The 18096-nt window shown below is 46.2% G+C and overlaps 2 protein-coding genes and 1 pseudogene across 5 annotated transcripts; 2 read left to right on the top strand and 1 right to left on the bottom strand.

The window, feature by feature from the left end:
- The first annotated feature begins 5361 nt into the window (after positions 1–5361).
- LOC117013773 (RNA-binding protein PNO1-like) lies at positions 5362–6686 on the top strand (annotated as a pseudogene).
- A 1396-nt stretch (positions 6687–8082) lies between these two features.
- SAT2 (spermidine/spermine N1-acetyltransferase family member 2) lies at positions 8083–9728 on the bottom strand. The gene is made up of 7 exons (XM_033089059.1): positions 9652–9728; positions 9411–9523; positions 9186–9237; positions 8970–9053; positions 8772–8873; positions 8593–8633; positions 8083–8459 (listed from the first exon to the last, which is right to left on the bottom strand). Exons 2-7 carry the CDS (start codon positions 9474–9476, stop codon positions 8292–8294), a joined length of 513 nt encoding a protein of 170 aa, XP_032944950.1. The 5' UTR covers positions 9477–9523; positions 9652–9728; the 3' UTR covers positions 8083–8291.
- Positions 9729–10811: 1083 nt separating this feature from the next.
- On the top strand, positions 10812–13940 carry SHBG (sex hormone binding globulin). Of its 4 annotated transcripts, XM_033090592.1 has the most exons (9): positions 10812–10827; positions 11072–11223; positions 11389–11480; positions 11652–11841; positions 12164–12325; positions 12562–12721; positions 12849–12985; positions 13342–13549; positions 13763–13940. In XM_033090592.1, the coding sequence occupies exons 2-9, from the start codon at positions 11107–11109 to the stop codon at positions 13909–13911; spliced, it is 1215 nt and encodes a 404-aa protein (XP_032946483.1). In that variant the 5' UTR covers positions 10812–10827; positions 11072–11106; the 3' UTR covers positions 13912–13940. The 4 variants fall into 4 exon arrangements, with proteins under 4 accessions (XP_032946483.1, XP_032946482.1, XP_032946484.1 ...); XM_033090591.1 differs by lacking the exon at positions 10812–10827 and having other exon boundaries at positions 11038–11223; XM_033090593.1 differs by lacking the exons at positions 10812–10827; positions 12164–12325 and having other exon boundaries at positions 11038–11223; positions 13763–13926.
- Positions 13941–18096: the final 4156 nt, after the last annotated feature.

Raw genomic sequence — 18096 nt, 5'->3', positions numbered from 1 at the left:
CTCTTTCTTCGCCATCCCACCATTCCACCGCTCCCATCTCTTCCTTTCCCCGCCCCACAACACTGAGAGCTAGCCAATCATGGGGAGGGAGGGGCTGCGCTCACTCAGTCGGATTGGATTTCTGGGGTTCCTGGCCAGACCACACCCACTTCCCTGTGAGCTCCGCCGGGTTTGGACAAGTTAGGGATGGGCATGCGCCTGAATGACTGCTTGGTCACTTTCCCCACCTTTGTCTTTCTTGGTGCGCACGCTTCGCAGCAAAAGCAGAGGAGTCGAAAAGAAAAAAAAAAGTAACCAGTGCGCATACTCTGAACTTGACTGTCCAACCACACATACGTATCGACTCTTTTAAGCATCTATAACTCTGTGCAGTAGGAGATTTGAGACACGTTGTTGCTTTGAGAAGAGTCTGATCACGCATATAATGAAGGGCTAAAGAATAATTTCAAGGCAGTACCGAAAATCAAATGCCACTTAGCTCAGCACAAAATGTGATCATTTAAATGCTGAAGAAATAAAAAATAAAAAATACTGTTATGGAGTAAGGATAGTAGAGGGAATATTTGAATCCTTGAAGTAAGATAAGAAATTTAGATAGAAGTGAATAAAATTGCACAGAAATTAGACTCGTGTTGTGCATTTAATCATTTACCACATATTTATTTAACCCTCATTGTATTCCAATCACTGTGCTAAGTGCTAGAGATATAAAGACAAGGTGTGGTCTCTGATCTCATGGAATTTGTAATATTTTGGAGAACTGGCAGACAATTAAAGAAACAAGTTTTAACAAATTAACAAATTTATTAACAAATTTATTAACAAATTAATAAATTTATTAACAAATTTATCAAATTTATTAAGTTTTAATAAATTAACAAATAAGTACATAGAGTTCAATTGAAGATATGATAAAGACTATGCATATAGGGAAACCCATAGAGACAACGGTCATTGTCCTACAGAGTGATCAAAGAAGATCACTACAAAGGATGTGATGAAAATTGAGAGTTGAAGGATGAGTAGGAGTGAGCTAGCAGAAAAGTGCAGTAAGAGTATTCTGGAGAAAACAAGAAATACAATGGTGTAGAGGATCAGAAAAAGCATGTCCTTTAGGGAACCGCAACTAGTTCAAATAACATTGGTTTGAAGTAGGGAGCTATAGGAAACTAGATTGTAAAGGACTTGAAATCAAATTAAGAAGAATGGCTTTTACTTTATTAATAATGGAAAGTCATTGAAAGATTTTAAGCCATACGTAGAATGTGATAAGATTTACATTTTATAAGTATGGAGAACAAATTGAAGAGCAAGTGCCGTTCTGAAGGTAGTGAGACCTCTAAGGAGCCATTGCAGGTGAGAAAGATGCCGAGGACCTACTTGGATTAGGGGTACAAGTTGATCTGAGCCTGTTAAATTTGCTGTAGTCAACAAGAATTGGTGATGAGGGTGGGGTGGGATGAGGTCAGAAGCCAATGAAGAAGTGGTAGGATCACAACTACCAGATTTCTACTACTTTGGGTTACTGGGTGACTGGTGATGCCAATCATGGAAGAGAGAACACAGGAAACAAAAGTTTGGGGTTGATGAATTTAATGAGTTTGGTTTTGCTTTTTGAGTTTGAGGGGCCTATGGACCATTCAGGAGGACATGATTTCTTGTCTTCAACAAAGTCTTCTTTCAGGTCCCAACTTAAATATAATTTCGTTATCCTTCCACTATGCTCACACTAGATTAAGTCTCTTGCCTCACGCTGACAAAACAGCCTATACTCCTTTGTGGCACTCATCATAGTTGTAATATTAATAATTTATCCAGTATTTCTCTTCTGCCATCACACTATAAACTGTATGAAGTCAGAGACTGATTGACTGGGTTCCATGTCTTGTTTGTCCCCACCACTGTATACCAGTACCTTGCACAGTTCCTGGCACAGCAAATATGAACTGAATGAAGGAATCAATGTCCTGAAGGTCAATGGACACACAATTGTGTGACCTAGGAGAGGTCTGGGCTAGAAAGGTGGATGTGGGAATCATCAGCATATTAGTCATAGTTAAGGCTATAAGAGAAAATTAAATCTCTGAAAGAGAAGTATAGACTGACAAATAAATTAGGTCCAAAATGGAACTTTCAACTACACCAGTATTTAAAGGGCTGTCAAAAGAAGAGTTGCCTTCAAGAGTATCTGAGAAGGAGCAGCAGTAACTAGGGTGGCAGCAATGATAAAGAGACTATCAGCAGTGATTCTGATAGGAGAAGGGAGAGTTGCAGATATTAAGTGGAGCAGATTATTAAGAGTACTAGCTGTTAGACTGAAGAGTTTGGGTTTGTACTCTTAAACAATAGGAGTGATGAATTTTGTTTTAGAAATGATGCTATCACCAACTTCCAAACCTCTGGCACCAACAATCTTCTCAGGTTTGACTTTTCCTCTTCTTTATCTGCTCTAGTTATTCATTCAGACAAAGGATGGGAGTGGAAGAAGGGGAAACAAAATTTCACACAGGGGAATGGCATGTACAGAAGGCCCAGAGAGGGGAGTACAATGCATTTAAAGTAGTAAAAGGTCTAACATGATTAGAAGTGACTTAAAGAGGAAACATAGCTGGATGGGTTGGTTTGAGCCCAAGCGTGGAGGGCCTAAAATATATTTAGTTTTATGTTTGTAATGGCAGTGGGAGCCATTACAGGATTTTCAGTCGGCTTGCCTTTTAGTAAGATTACTCTAGCTGGAGTATAAATGATTTGTAACAGAATACCCCAGTTTGCCTTAGGATTTCTAAATAGAGAGACTGGGAGAAAGACAGAAAGATGGATATATCGATTGATGGGTGGTTAGATAGATACTGAAAATGGGGATTAAATGAAAATTTACATACTGAATGTTGAGACTTGCCCCAGACTTCTTCACATAGCTCTGAGAATACCTACAGCCAGGTTTATACTCTCCACGTGGGAGTCTGGAAGAGCCTTCTGTGAGAAATCTGATCAGACAAGAAAAAAGATCTAATGACACTAAAAGCAAGGGTTCCTCAAGGAAATGGCCTAGTGGATCACTCTACAGTAAAGTCCACAGTTAATATGCCACTTTACCACACACACACACACACACACACACACACAATTTTCCAATTAGTACTTTAGTGTCCCAATGTTAAATATGAGCAGACAACTGAGGATTACCAGACATTTGAGGAAAGCCTCCAAAATGAAAGACGGAGGCCAAAACAAGTAGAAAAGGTGGGGGGGGGGGGAATGGTCAGAAGAAAGACTACGTAAGATAAAAAACATTTTTAAAAAACGGCCATGAATATCCTTAGTGAGATAAGAAAACAACATATATCCAAGAAACAAAAACAGAATGCTTTAAAAATGCAGAGAACCAACAAGAGCTCTCAGAAATTAAAAATATGAAAGTAGAAATAAAAATTGAATAGAAGGGTTGGAAAATAAAAGTAAAGAAATCTCCCAGACAGTAGAGCAAAAAATGCAGAAGATAGGAAAAAAGGAAAGAAAACTAAAGACTAGTTCAGGGGACTCAACATCTGAATAAGAAAAGTTTTGAGATTATAGAAATAATGGAGAAGAGGAAATCATCCAAAAAGTAATAATTCAAAAAATGTTTCCATAACCAAAGAACACATCTTTCTAGTTTGAGAAGACCTACAGAAAGACATTTCTATGTAAAATTTCAGAATGTTAGGATAAAGAGACGATCCTAAAAGTTTTGGTTGGGGGAAAAGGGAAGGGAACCAAAGATAGGCTTCAAAGCATTCAGAATAAGAATGGTTTCAGGCTTCTTAACAGCAATTCCAGAAGTTTGAAAGAAATGCCTTCAAAATTCTTAGGGTAAATTGTTTCCAACCTAGTATTCAATACCCAGCCACAATGTCAATTAAGTGCAACAGTAGAACAAAAACACTTTCAGGCTTTAAAAGTCTCAACAAATTTACCTCCCAGGCCTCCTTTCTCAAGAAGCTCCATCAAAATCAACCAAGAAAAATAAAGATGAAGACATAGATTCCAGGAAACAGGTTTATCAACACGAGAGAGGCAAAAAGATGTGAAGGGAGATTCCAGTAGTGCCTCCTAAATTTCAGGCTCTGGAAAGTTCTTCAAACGAAATAAATCAAATTCCTATGTGTTTGTATATCCTTAGAAGAGATTAATACGACTACAGGAGAATTTTGAGGTAAATTAGAGTACACAGAAAACTAAGCAAACAAAAAAGACAAGGCAAGTATTAATTCCAGGGAAAACAAAAATGGTGCAGAAAACAACTATAATTATCCCCGTGGCTCCAACTGTAAAAAGCATTTGCATAATCATAATGATGTAAACACTAAACACAGATCCAACAAGATTATAATATAATATTGGAAAGATGGGAGGATGGAAGTGGGTGATGGGAGGTTGGAAAAGAGAGTTAGCAGTGGGAAGTCAATACCTAATGCCTAAAACAGAAACATCAAGAAGTAGCAATATTCACATGCTATTCTGAGTTTGGATTATGAAGGTGAATACAAAACAAAACAACAGTTTAAAAACTCAATTGAAAATTATTGTCTTTGAAGAGTGAGGGGAGTTAGAAGACTACTGTTGTTTTTATATAAGCCTTATAGAACTCTTTAAGTAATATAATGTATTTCTTGATTTGAAAAAAAAACAAAAACAACCCATAAAAGGGGGACATGTTACAGAAGGAGGCTGGGAGATTAGTTAGGAGGCTGTGGCAACTTTCAGAGACGTGATAGTGGAAGTGGGGATAGGGCAACGTGGACAGAGGTGAGAGATATTTTAATTGAATTTTCTCTATTTTCCCTTTAAAAAGCCCTCACCCTAAATGCCCTCCCCTCTGTTCTCCCTGCAATGGCCAGAACCCAGGCCTTATCACCCCATACCAATCAGTCCCTGCATGTAACAGAATCACCTTATAACAGGTGAATGAAGTGATGAGTGGGCCAGAGCCCAAGGGGCGGCTGCAAAATGGGGTGATGTTGGAGTGCAAAGACATCATACTGTGAAAACTGGTAAACTCTGGGGCGAAGATGAGACAAAAACATAAAATGTGTAAACTCTGAAAAGCAAAGACAAAACAAGATGGGAGCAAGATACATTTTGGAAATATTGTTTCCTAGTTTAGACACTTTTTTTCAGCATTAATGTTTAAAATTTTATTCCTCCCTTCTTTTTTTTTTTAAAAGAAGTAATACATGGGCATTGCACAAAATTCAGAAGGTTCAAAGTGGTATGTGGGCAAAGTAGTCTCCTTCCTCTGTTCCCTGGCCACCCAGTTCCTCCCCAGAGGCAACTTATACTCTCTGCTTATTTATGCACCCTTCCAGAAATAATCCATTCTGCATTAAAATTTAAGTTTACAAAGCCCCATCACTAGATAAATTGATCATGTTTAAAAGATATTAATCCCTGCCAGATTGAGATGAGTCAAGGATGAGACTGGATTCTTCTGGCTCTGTGGAAGCAGCTGACCAGCTTCACAATTTCTTGATCAAGATTGTCCTGGGGAGATTCCTGGGGATGGCGACCAAAATGGAGGCCCAGAGCACCAGGGCCGATCACCCAGGTGACCCGCAAAGGTAGCCAGTGGGCTAGGAAACGGCCAGTTGAGGAGCTCTCTGTGGCGGGGGAGGATGGAGATGCAGGCTGCATGGACGGGAGAAGGCCAGGCCGTGAATAGGACCATCTTCCTGCCGCTCTTCCAGGAGATTACTGGATGGTAAAGAAGAAATAAGGAAAATTCCAGTCCCAACTAACAGATACACACCATTAAAAGAAAACTGGGTGAAGCTATTTACTCTCGTTGTAGAACATTTGGGACTTCGGATGCGCTCTAACTTGAAATCGAGGAATGTAGAAATCAGGACTTGTACAGAAACCAAGGATGTTAATGCTCTGACAAAAGCAGCTGATTTTTGCATTTCAGGTCGAGAACACACTTGCCCTCATTAGGTTGGATGACCTCTTCTCAGTCTTTTGAAATTACAGGTGCGAAGCCCCTGAAGGGAGACCACGTGTCATGGGCAATAAGAATTGCTGGCAAAGGGAGCAAAAACAAATTCACCATAGAGAATGTGACACAGACTGGGATAGTTTTGGCTGATGTGAAAGTTCACATCCTTAGCTCTTTCCAAAACATAAAGATGGCAAGAACTGCCATCTGCAACCTTACCCTGGGAAATCGTCCATCAAAGGTTTATGGCAGTATTCAAGCCGTGGCTAGCAGAGCAGCAGATCAATTCTGATTTCAAATCAGAGACTTTTTATCTTGTCCTTGGACTCTAGAGAAAAAGACCTTACCCTCTACCAATGGTCACAGGAAACCATGTAAAGAATTTTTCAGTCACTGTAAGCCTTACTCCCTTCTTCAGTTCTCAGCCAGAAGCATAAACAGAAACAAAAAGTTTGATAATAATCGCACTCAACAGCTTTGAGCATAGTTTCAACATCAAAATTTAGTACCGTTGTTATACTCAAACATTAATACAATTTAGCTTTTTTTCTTCATTTTAAATCACATGTAGCCGATTTCCAGTTTCTAATTCTCTCATTTGGAGGGAAAATTCTTATTTAAATAGTTCTGTACGAATTTGTTATTTGTAACTTTTTATAAATTTGTAAACATTTTTTTTAAAGATTTTATTGGGGAAGGGGAACAGGACTTTATTGGGGAACAGTGTGTACTTCCAGGCCTTTTTTCCAAGCCAAGTTGTTGTCCTTTCAATCCTACTTGTGGAGGGTGCAGTTCAGCTTCAAGTTGTTGTCCTTTCAGTCTTAGTTGTAAAGGGTGCAGCTCAGCTCCAGGTCCAGTTGCCATTTTCTAGTTGCAGGGGGCACAGCCCATCATCCGTTGTGGGACTCGAGAAATCGAACTGGCAACCTTGTGGTTGAGAGCTCACTGCCCCATGTGGGAGTCGAACAGCAGCCTTCGGAGTTAGGAGCATGGAGCTCTAACTGCCTGAGCCACCGGGCCGGCCCTGTAAACATTTCTTTTCTCTGAGTTGTAATTAAGGAATTCTCAGGGGGAAAAAAAAAGGATTGTCCTAAAGGCCCATCTTCAGTAAACAAGTTTTAAGGGCCAAAATTTGGCATTAGTCTAGAAAACTTGGGACCCTGAAGTGTTCCGTTTGGCTGAATCTTTTTTTTTTTTTTTTTGGTTATTGTTTTAATATGGATCTTCAACTCTCTAGACTTTCATAGATCCTGTTTCTTACAATTTACACATTTATGTTGCCTGCTTGTCCCCTTTCAGTGTTTAAATTATGATAATTTAACAAATGGTTCATCGACAAAGGGAATAATATGCCACTATTGAAAGTGATGACAGATGTATGTTTAATGGCATGGGAAGGAAAATGCTTCTAATATATTAAATGAGAAAAACAGGTTGCAAAGGTGTATGGTCTCATAAATCCCTACACACTTAACTAATTATATGTATATATGTACATTGAAAAAAGTCTCAAGAATTGATACCAAAGGGTTAATATACTTATGTAAGTCAGGCTATGGGTTCTATTTTTATTTTATATATACATTCCAATTGTTCTACAAGAAATCTGCATTACTTGTGTAATAAAATGTTAGGAAAGTGGGAAACGAGCCTGTTCCCCTCCTTGTCTCCATGTGGTCCTAAAGATTTGATTTGGTTTTGCTGAACTGAAAATAAAGGCTTTGTGACTTTTAAAAAAGAAAGCACTAGCTAGCTGAGCTGATTTTCAAAAAGTTGGGGCAAGTGGTCCTTCCCAGGGCCCTCAAAATGTTGCCACCAGGTGGCAGCCTGCTCCCTCTGTTGAATTGGTGGGCCTGCCTGTCTCGGATCCTGCACAGCTCAGGTGTTAGAGGCCTTTGTCTAGGTCTCAAACGTTATCAACAAGCCTAACGTGCCAAGCCTGACTCCTTTCTCTATATTCCACAGGCCAAAGCCAAGACTCTGGCCCACTAATGGTGAAAGTCATCTTGGGCCCACCTTTACCCCCAGGAGCAACATCCACTGACCAGAACAGTGAGGAAGGGTCATAAAGGGGCTGAAGCATATCAAGTCAACTCTTCTACTCGATATCACATCAGGACACAGTAATTCTCATTTATTTTTCACCCTCAATAAGGAAGTTGGAAGACCTCTCCCTCAATTTTGGTCTTTATGTATTTCAGGAATATTCACCTCCAACTCTCCTTCCTTCCTTTGTCATCAGAGACAGTCTCTGAGAAGTGCTTGGGCTGGTGGGGAAGGAGAAACTCAAATACAGTGACATCCTCAACGGATGGTGTCACTTTCCTGCCAACTCCCGCATCGCCTCTCCCTCAAAGCGGAAGGAGTGCCAGCCCTCAGCTTCAGTCAGATCTTGGGCTCCTAAGGCCTTATACAAGTTCATGGCCCTCTTGTTCCAGTCCAGGACGGCCAGGCGGAACTGGGAGCAACCCTTATCCAGGGCCACCTGTGGGAAAAGATATCACTCACTTTCCTGGAGTCAGAAAGGAAAAGGCTTTCTCACCCTCTATTCAAACTGGGTGCCTCCCATACACCTTTGCCTTTCCAGGGCTGGCTTGTGGCCCCATCCCCCCCCTCACCTCAGCCACCTTTTTGATTATTTTGGAACCAATTCCTTGACCTGATGTGGGGAGAAAAAGACAAAAAAAGGGATTGTGTGAGTTGAAGGGGACCAAAAAAGGCTATAGGCTGGGATTAGATGGTTTTCAGGTCTATGGGTTGCTTTTCTCCCGCCCCAGCCTCAGCCTCTGCCCTGTACCCCGGTATTCTGGCTTCACGTATATGTCTTCCAGATAAACGTTGCGTCCCTTCCATGTGCTGTAGATGAAGTAGTATAGCCCGTAGCCCACCACACAGGGCCCTGAAAAACAGAGAGAAAAGAGAGTTCACGTGGCCGGGTGCCTTGGGGAGAGACATCTAAGGCTGAAAGGAGAGGCGGAGGTGGGGGTGTTCTTACCCTGTGGCTCTCCGGGAACAGGAAGAATCTCAGCTACCAAACAGTGATAGAAAGGATTCTCTCCGAAGCCATCTGCCCTCAGGGCTGCAGAGATCCGAGTTGTGACAAAGAGAGAAAGAGGGCTTGGGTGTGTGCCCAACCTGGAGCTACTGCTTGGGGAATCCATCCCTCACCTCCTCCCCAGCCTCCGTCAGGACCCAGGTGCTAGGCTCCCACCTTCTTCACTGATCTTCACCTGATCCGAGAGTTTCTCGTAGTCAGCTAGTTCCTATGGCGTGGAGACAGAGGCCAGATTAAGGCAGGTCCTAGAGCAGGATCTCAGGGCGCGCTCCTCCCCTGCTCCCACCTCCGGCCCCCCACATTCAGCCTCCTCCCCGCCCTCTCCAGCCGCGCCTCTCTGACCTATTCCGCGACCCTGGTTTTCCCTCCCTCAGACTTCACCCGAATCAGCCTCAGGATATTTCCACAGTCTCCCTCCTCGGCCTCTCGGATCCGCACGGAAACCATCCCGATCCCCACCGTCTGGGACCGAAGTCCAAGATCCCCACTCTGTTCTGCAGGAACCGGAGAAGGGCAATGGGACCCTTTTTAAAAGGCCTGCAAATTCGGATCACGGAAAGCTGGGGGAGCACGGCGATGGTGGGGGCTGCGGGCTGGGAAGCAGAAGCCCAATTGCGGTTACCGCGGGGCCGAGGGACGCGTGGGGCGAGGCAGTGCTCACTGCCCGGTAGCTCCAAAATTCTGCGACCACCCGCCAGCCAATCAGCTTGCAGAATAGGCACGTCCCCGCCCCGCTAGCCCTACCCACCTAGGCGAGGTCTTGTGACTGGGCGCCTGGGCAGGGGTCAAGGCCTAGCTGCAGAGGCTCCCTCGCTCTTGTTGTCGGGTGTCTCAGCCTGCATCAGAGAAACCCCACGGCTCAAAAGTCACCTTCCCGTCCTTCTTTAACTGACGTGTGTAGTGATTATCTGCTGTACCCTTCACTCTCACTAATCTGTTTAAGCACACTCAGACCCTGGGCGAGCCCTAAGACCCCCAGCTCTGAAAGCTGTTCCTACACTGCTCTAGAGTGGCTCAAAGTGTTGCTTTTCTGGGGACATTTGTATTTTAAAATGCGTCAGGGAGAGGTTGATGAATTTCTATTGGTAGATGGTTAGGCTTTGCAATAAATGGGTAAGAAAAGATAATTGGGAGTGGGTGGCGGCTCTCTTGTTAGTATCCACTAAATCACACTTAGAGACAGTTCCTTCCTATGAGGCAAGACAAAGAGGCCTGGGAAAATACTGAGGGAGGTGCTCAGCAGATACCATGCACTGTGCTTGCGTTATTTCAATCCTCATTCACAGTAATCACATAAAGTAGGTATTATTTTTCACATTTTACAGACAAGGACTCTTTTTTTCTTTAATTGGGGAAGGGGAACAGGACTTTATTGGGGAACAGTGTGTACTTCCAGGATTTTTTTTCCAAGTCAAGTTGTTGTCCTTTCAATTGTAGTTGTGGAGGGCACAGTTCAGCTCCAGGTCCAGTTGCCATTGTTAGTTGCAGGGGGCGCAGCCCTCCATCCGTTGTGGGAGTCGAGGAGTTGAACCAGCAACCTTGTGGTTGAGAGCCCACTGGACCATGTGGGAATCGAACCGGCAGCCTTCAGCGTTAGGAGAAGGGAGCTCCAACTGCCTGAGCCACCGGGCCGGCCCCCAGACAAGGACTCCTAACACACAACAGTGGAGTGACTTGCCCACAGTCACCCAGCCAGATATTTGGGATTCCATGTCTCAGCTCTAGTCCTGACAGGGATGCTACTTGAGGAGCCCAGGATTGTTTCTACACTTCAGGCCTGTCCAGGCAGCCTCCCCAGGTGGGCAGAAGACTTGGAGGACCCAGGTTAGGCTCTAGAGGGGGAGAGGGGAATGAGGTGTCCTTTCCCAGCTCATAGACTTTCTTGGCAGTAGGGGAGGGTAGTAGAGGAACTCTGTCCCTCACCTATTTGTCCCCACAGAGGGATGGTAGGGTCAATGCCCCTGCCCTCCTTCTTCCCCCAGGGCAACCTTTACCCTTCCACCCAGCATGCACAAGGCTGCCTGCTCTCACCTTCTTCCCAGAATTGTTTGAGCCACAGTGAGGACCACAGCTGATTATGGAGTGCAGAGGCCCTCTGGCTATAGCACGTTGGCTGCTGTTGCTACTGCTGCTGCTGCTGCTGCCACCTCACAGCCACCAAGGACTGGTCCTGAGACAGATTCCCTCCACCCAGGTGCAGGAAAGGGACAGGGTACTCAGCCCATGTATGTGTTTAAATGAGCTATACTTTGGCTCTACCCTCTTCCTTTCTTTTCTCCTCTGGCCTTGTAGCAGTGCCTTTCCCTATCTGTGTCTGGCATTTCCTTATTCCAGCTTGTTTATTATCTCTCTCTGATAGAGAATCCAGGACCCTCCTGCCATGCACCTCGGCAATGGCCCAGGACAAGAGCCTGTCTCCATCATGACCTTTAACCTCACCAAGATCACAAAGTATGGGGTTGATCTAATCTCTTGACCCATTCCTCTGATACTACCCTGTCTCCATCAGTTGTTCTTCCTTGTCTCCCTGTCCTCCTTTTTCTCCCTAATTCCTCCTCCCCAACTCCCATATTTTCCCTCAAAGGGCACACCCCATACACAGTCTCTCCTATGTCCTTCTAGAACCTCCTCCTCCTTTGAGTTTCGAACCTGGGATCCAGAGGGAGTGATTTTTTATGGTGATACCAACCCAAAGGATGACTGGTTTGTGCTGGGACTTCGAGATGGCAGGCCTGAGATCCAACTGCACAATCACTGGGCCCAGCTTACAGTGGGGGCTGGACCCCGGCTGGACGATGGGAGGTGGCATCAGGTAAGCTAGATCTGGTCCTGAGGGGTGGGGTGTCTTGAGCTATTCTGAGGAAAGGGAAGAGAGTCAAGTTATTGGGCATCCTGTTATCATGGTCATCTCATTTAATCTGCACAAAACCCCCATGAAATTGCAATTCTTGTCCCCATTTTTTCAAAGGGGAATTCTGAGGCTCAGTGTATAAGTGACAAGTCGTAAGTGAGCCAAAGATGCTAGCTGACTCTTTAAGTGCATGTTCTTTCCGCTATACTTGGCTGCCTCTGAAGAAAGTGATGGAGGCAGGCCCCAGGGGTCTCTAATTCTGCTTGTCTCCTCCTTCCTGCAGGTAGAAGTGAAGATCCTTGGGGACTCAGTGCTGCTGGGGGTAGATGGGGAGGAGGTGCTGCGCTTGAGACAGGTCTCTGGGCCTCTGGTCAAAAAATCCCAGCCCATCATGAGGATTGCACTAGGGGGGCTACTGTTCCCAGTCTCCAGCCTCCGGTTGCCGGTAACTGCATCACAGGGGCGGGAACCCTGACCAAAGCTGGTAAAACATTGCTGGCTGGGTGGCCATGGGGGTCTAAGTCCACACTTTTGAGGAAAGGGGATGGAATGAAAGGTACATGGGACAGGCCAAATGCTTGTGTCTCAGGGGGAATAAACTGAGGGTGGGGAGGCTGGGACTGGGCTCACATGTCCCACTTCCAACATCCCTGCATCTTCCCTTCTCCCCACCGGCTCCAGCTGGTCCCTGCCCTCGATGCCTGCCTGCGCCAGGATAACTGGCTGGACCAACAGGCCCAGACCTCAGTGTCTGCCCCTACTAGCCTCAGAAGCTGTGCTATAGAGTCCCAACCTGGGATATTCTTTCCTCCAGGGACTCATGCAGAGTTCAGTCTCCAAGGTAAAGGCTATTTTTCCCCTTCCATGGCCAACTCTGTGTCTGCCTTCCTCCATCTCCTTCCATCCTTCCCTCCATGAATCCCCAGCTTTGAGGCCTCAGGAGGATTGTCCCCCTCCCCCTCCCCCAGACATTCCCCAGCCTCATGCAGAGCCCTGGGCCTTCTCTCTGGAACTGGAAATCCAGCTAGCAGCAGGCTCTGGCCACCTTCTTGCCCTTGGGACCCCAGAAAACCCTTCTTGGCTCAGCCTCCATCTCCAAAATCAAGTAAGAGGGGACATTGCCTGTATTCAGTGGCACCTGGAAGCAGTGGGGAAAAGGGGACTCGAAAATGTCAATATTAGGAAGGCTTAGGGATGGGGGTAGGTGGCCGGGGACACATCTTGAAGCTGTCCACAGCAAGCAAACAACTATTTATTTAGAGTGTATATTTACTTGGGGTGTATGTGGCTTTATAGGAGGTCAAGCCAGGAGAACTGAGGCAGGCTTTAGAAGGTGATAATGGCCAGTAGATAGAAGGTGTGGCTAAGAGGCAGAATTAAGGCAGGTAGGGGTGGTGCCACAAGGAGTAGCTGTGGTTCATTCTTTCCTCCCCCACTTACCCTGTCCCACACACTCTGCAGAAGGTGGTGCTGTCTTCTGGGTCTGGGCCAGGGCTCGATCTGTCCCTGGTCTTGGGACTCCCTCTCCAGCTAAAGCTGGCTGTGTCCAGCGTGGTCTTGAGCCAGGGGCCGAAGAAGGAGATCCTTGCTCTGCCTCCTGTGGGCCTGGGCTCCCTCCTCAATCTCTGGGTCCACCCGCAAGGGCGTCTTTTCCTGGGGGCTTTGCCAGGTAAGAGAGACTGATGTTCAAGTTCCTCAGCACACCATTGGAAATCTCGGGGAGGGCAGAAGAAAGGCCACAGGAGGAGAGAGGGTGGGGACAGTGGGAGGAAATGCTTTAAAAATTTTAGTTTTGGAGAGGAGGGGTAGAGGGGAGGAGCTTCTGGATCCAAACCACCCTAATGCCCTAATGCCGTGCCCTCTCCATGCCACCTCCCTCTAGGAGAGACCTCTTCTGCCTCCTTTTGCTTGGACAGCCTTTGGGCACAAGATCAGAGACTAGACATGGACCGGGCCCTGAGCAGAAGCCAGGACGTCTGGACTCACAGCTGTCCCCAGAGCTCAGGCAATGGCACTGGCACCACCCATTAAATTCCCACCAAAGAACCCCTTTTGAAGGTCACTCATTTATTTATTCAACAAATATTTACTGTACATCGGCAGTGTACCAGTCATGGTGCTGAGCACTGGGTTGTATTGATGAGCAAAAACAACCCTGCTTTCTGCTCTCGGTGCTTACAGTCCCCTGGGGGAGGCAGCCATTCATCAAAGACTAACAAATAAGTGAATAATTGGAAACTCTGCTAATGCTATAAAGGAGCAGTCAGGGAGCTGAGAAATCTTGGAGACCAGGAGCTTAACCTAGACCGGGTGTCAAAAAAGCTTCCTGAGGAAGCAGTGACTACTCAGCCTGAGATAGCAGCAGCAGCACCCACAGACACACACGCACCAGATATAGGTCACTTTCTGGTTGCCGGGAGCCCACCTCCTTCCCCAGCATCTACTCCCTTCCCTTTGGGACTTTAGCTTCCTCCCTCTGAAGCTGGTTCTAAGGGGTCAGCAGGAAAGGGAAAAGATTCTGTTGTCTTTTAGACTGGCCACTGCTCCGTCCAAGGAAGGAGCAGCAGGGGGCGTGAGAGGGTCATAGAGAGATGGGGGTAGGGGTTCTGGGAAAAGGGGTGGAGGCAGCAGGGAGAAAGAAAAAGGGAGGAGAATAGAGGGAAAAAGCCACCTCTATCCTAGTCTCCCGCCCTTCCTCCATTCTACTCAATTAAACAGAACTGGCTTGTGCTAGTCACAGCTGGGAAGAAGACAGATTTAGGACTATCTCTGCCATCAAAGAATATGTTGACTCAGGCCCCAGATCTTTGGAGAATCCTGGTGCCTCAGCTCCTCTCAGGGTCACCCTCGTGCCTCAGCCCCCAGCTCCCTGGGAAACCCTCATGGCCAAGACCCCAGCCCCTAGCTCCCAGCTCGCAGCTCCCAGCTCCCAGTCTGCAGCCGTCTTAGGAATCCTTGCTTCCTAGCTCAAAGCTCCCAACACCCTAGGGAGCCCTGGGACTCCAACCCTCAGTACCTATCTCTCAGTCCCCCCTCTCAAGAACTCCTAACCCATTCCCCATCTCCAGACCCCATGGAAATCCCAGTGTCCTAGCCTCCCAGCTTCTCATAAGGATCTTCCTACCAGTAACCCAGGCCACAGGGTGAGTCACTCATTGGACCTGCTGTCCCCTTCTGCAGGGATCAGCTAGGGCATAAATGACCCCCGGCAAGAAGGCTCAGGGAGAGTCTCTACGATAGGAGACACAAATCTTCCCGACCCTCCTAATCTTGAGTTTGCAAGGTCTACAGCTGCTGCCATCATTGTTTTCGTAGTCTCATTGAAGAGTCCTCAACATGGCCAGAGAGCCCAGATTCATGTCTGTTCTTAGGAATCTCATAACACAGGGCTGGGGGCGGCCAGGCAGCCCATAACAAGAGAAATAAATAAGCAAGATTATTTCAGATAGTGGTTAGCTCTATAAAGGGAATAAAATCCAGCAATATAACAGAGGATGGGGGGGGCAGCATTAGCTGGGTAATTAAGGAAGACTTCTCTGAGGCAATGTCACTTGAGCAAAGACCTGAATAATGAAAAGAAACCAGTCCCGTGGGGCCCTCCAGTGTGAGCCAGTGGGTAGAGAGGTTAAAGCGTCTGGGCACAACTGAGTCCTTACCAAAGGAATTGTTCTGAGAGGCAACTTCCTGACTCTCTGTCCTTGAGGAATCTCCTAGGGACTGGCTTTTTTCTCCTCCCTCCACCCCATCCCGTCCAGGACACCATGCCCCCAACCTCTCTTTCTCCAGCCTGCCCTAGATTCCAAGATTCCTGATTACCAACCAGAGCTGTCTACACTCTTTCATTAAGAATGACTTTGCTTTGACACAGACTCTGCCAGGCCCCCACCAAGGGCGCCGACAATGCTTGCCCGGTGTCCTCTGCTTCTCCCGCACCCCTAAAAACCTTTCCGGAGCTTGGCATCATACCCTGCAGTCTCCAGGCCTGGTCTACCCACTTACTCCACCCTCTCCGCTGCCTCTCTCTTCCTCTCCTTCCCTCCCTCTTTTCACCCCGTTCCTTCTCTCTCTCTCTTTCTCTCTCTCTTTCTCTCTTCCTCTCTTTCTTTTCTTCAACTAATGTTTATTGGCTGCTGACAGTATGGCAAACACTGTATTAGGTAGTCCGCAGATGAATACAGTTAGGTCTCTGGCCCTGGAGAACTAGGGTCTTGGGAGAGATAGACACATAAAATGCTTTAATAGAAATCTTTAAGAAGTGCCAGGGAACCTCGTTGCAAATTCCACCAAGGATCATCGAAAAGGTAAGTTTTTGGAAGTGTGAACTTGAACAAATGACTAAACCTCCTTAAATTTCACTTTCCCCATCTGCAAAATAGGGAAGTTACCCTACTCATAGGCTTGCTGTGAAGCTTTAATGCTACCATGTAGGTCAGATGCCCACTACAGTGCTTGACATAGAGAAAATGCTCAACATATGAGAGATTTTGCTCTTGTTGATATCATTAACCTTGTGTATATTTCTTGAAATATAAGTTTGAGCCTGTAGGCTCTTAAAAGATGAAGAAGGGTGTGTGATGTGGCTGAACCAGGGACAGGCTGAGATGGAAGGAGAGCAGACTATGGACGCTTCCTAGGCTGCTTGGTCAGAGGCCTTGTATGTCCCGCTGAGGAGTTGGAGCTTTGATCTGGTCAGCAGAGAAACATCTGTTTTTCTTTCCCTTTCATTTATTTTTCTAAATTATCGTAAAATACAAATAACATAAAATTTACCATCTTAACCATTTTTAACTGTATAGTTCAGTGGCATTAAGCATATTCACAGTGTCGTGCAACCATCACCACCATCCATTCCCAGAACTCTTCATTTCAAAAGACTGAAGCCCTACACTCGTTAAATAATAACTCCCATTTACCCTCCCCCCACGTCTGTGTTTCAGAATTCTTTTCTTTCCTTGTTCCTGTCTCTGCAAAGACCCATGTTGTTGGGAACCCAGATAGCCAAGTCCCTGGGATTTTGTGGATTTCGGGGGGAGAAGGATCAAGGAACACAGACTTCATGACTGACTCTGGAAATGGGAGAGGCAGCTAGCGTGAGAGGCCGTGGGCTGCTGTGTGCTGCCATGGGCTACTGTGTGCTGCCATAAGAGGCCGGTGGCCAGCGTGAATGGCCGGCAGCCAGTGTGAGTAGCCGGCAGCCGGCGAGAGCTGCAGTGAGCGGCTGACTGATGACCGGCGACCGACTGCTTCAGCCCGGGGGAGCGCAAGGCTCATAATACCAGCATGGGCCAGGGAGCTGTGTCCTACAAAACGAGACTGAGAAACAAGGGCTTGAACCAGAGTGGAGGGGAGGAGGTGGGGAGGCAGAAGAAGGAGGGGGGAAAAAAAAGCATAAAAAAAAACTCATCTTGGGGGCGCCCGGATGGCTCAGTTTGTTAGAGCCGAGCTCTGAACAACAGGGTTGCCGGTTGGATTCCCACATGGGCCAGTGAGCTGCACCCTCCACAACTAGACTGAAGGACAACAACTTGGAGCTGATGGGCCCTGGAGAAACACACTGTTCTCCAACATTCCCCAATAAAATTTATAAAAAACTAAACAAAACAAAAACCTCATCTTCTCGGTGAGGCCATTCCTGACCAGCTAGGCACTCCCTGGCACATCACCCTGTTTTATTTTTCTGCATAATATTATTTTATTTGTTTGCTTGTTTTTATTGTTTATTGGGATGGGAGCCCCAGGAGCACTGGAACCAAACAGCATCTGGCTCTAAGCAAATGCTCATTAGATATGCATTAAATAAATGAACGGCAGTTGGGGGTGATCTCTAAAGTGTGGGCAGTCTTCCCGGATGAGGAAATGAAATGGACAAAGGTGTGAAGTAAGGAGTAAGGACAGCCTGTCCCCAGAGTGGCCGGCTCAGCTCTAGCAGAGGACTAGTTGGGTCCTAGTGGGAAAGGAGGCTGGGGACACAGACTGGATCTAGACTGTGGAATACCCTGAAGAATCAGGATCCATCCTGCAGGGTAACAAGAAGCCACTGAAGACCTTTGAGCTGAGGAGTGGCCTAATTAAAACTGTGTTTTGAGAAAATTAATCCAGAGCCTGTGACAGAAGGGGCTGAAGCAGGGCCAGCTGCATAATTTTCAGGACCTACTGCAAAATGAAAATGAGGGATACCTTGTTCAAAAAGCAGGAAAAAAGTGCTGTTCAAGGTAT

Source organism: Rhinolophus ferrumequinum, chromosome 21, assembly GCF_004115265.2.
Source record: "Rhinolophus ferrumequinum isolate MPI-CBG mRhiFer1 chromosome 21, mRhiFer1_v1.p, whole genome shotgun sequence".
In the NCBI taxonomy this organism is placed as follows: Eukaryota; Metazoa; Chordata; class Mammalia; order Chiroptera; family Rhinolophidae; genus Rhinolophus; species Rhinolophus ferrumequinum.
The sequence above is the reverse complement of the archived record's forward strand: the minus strand, read 5'-3'. Positions and strand labels throughout refer to the sequence as shown.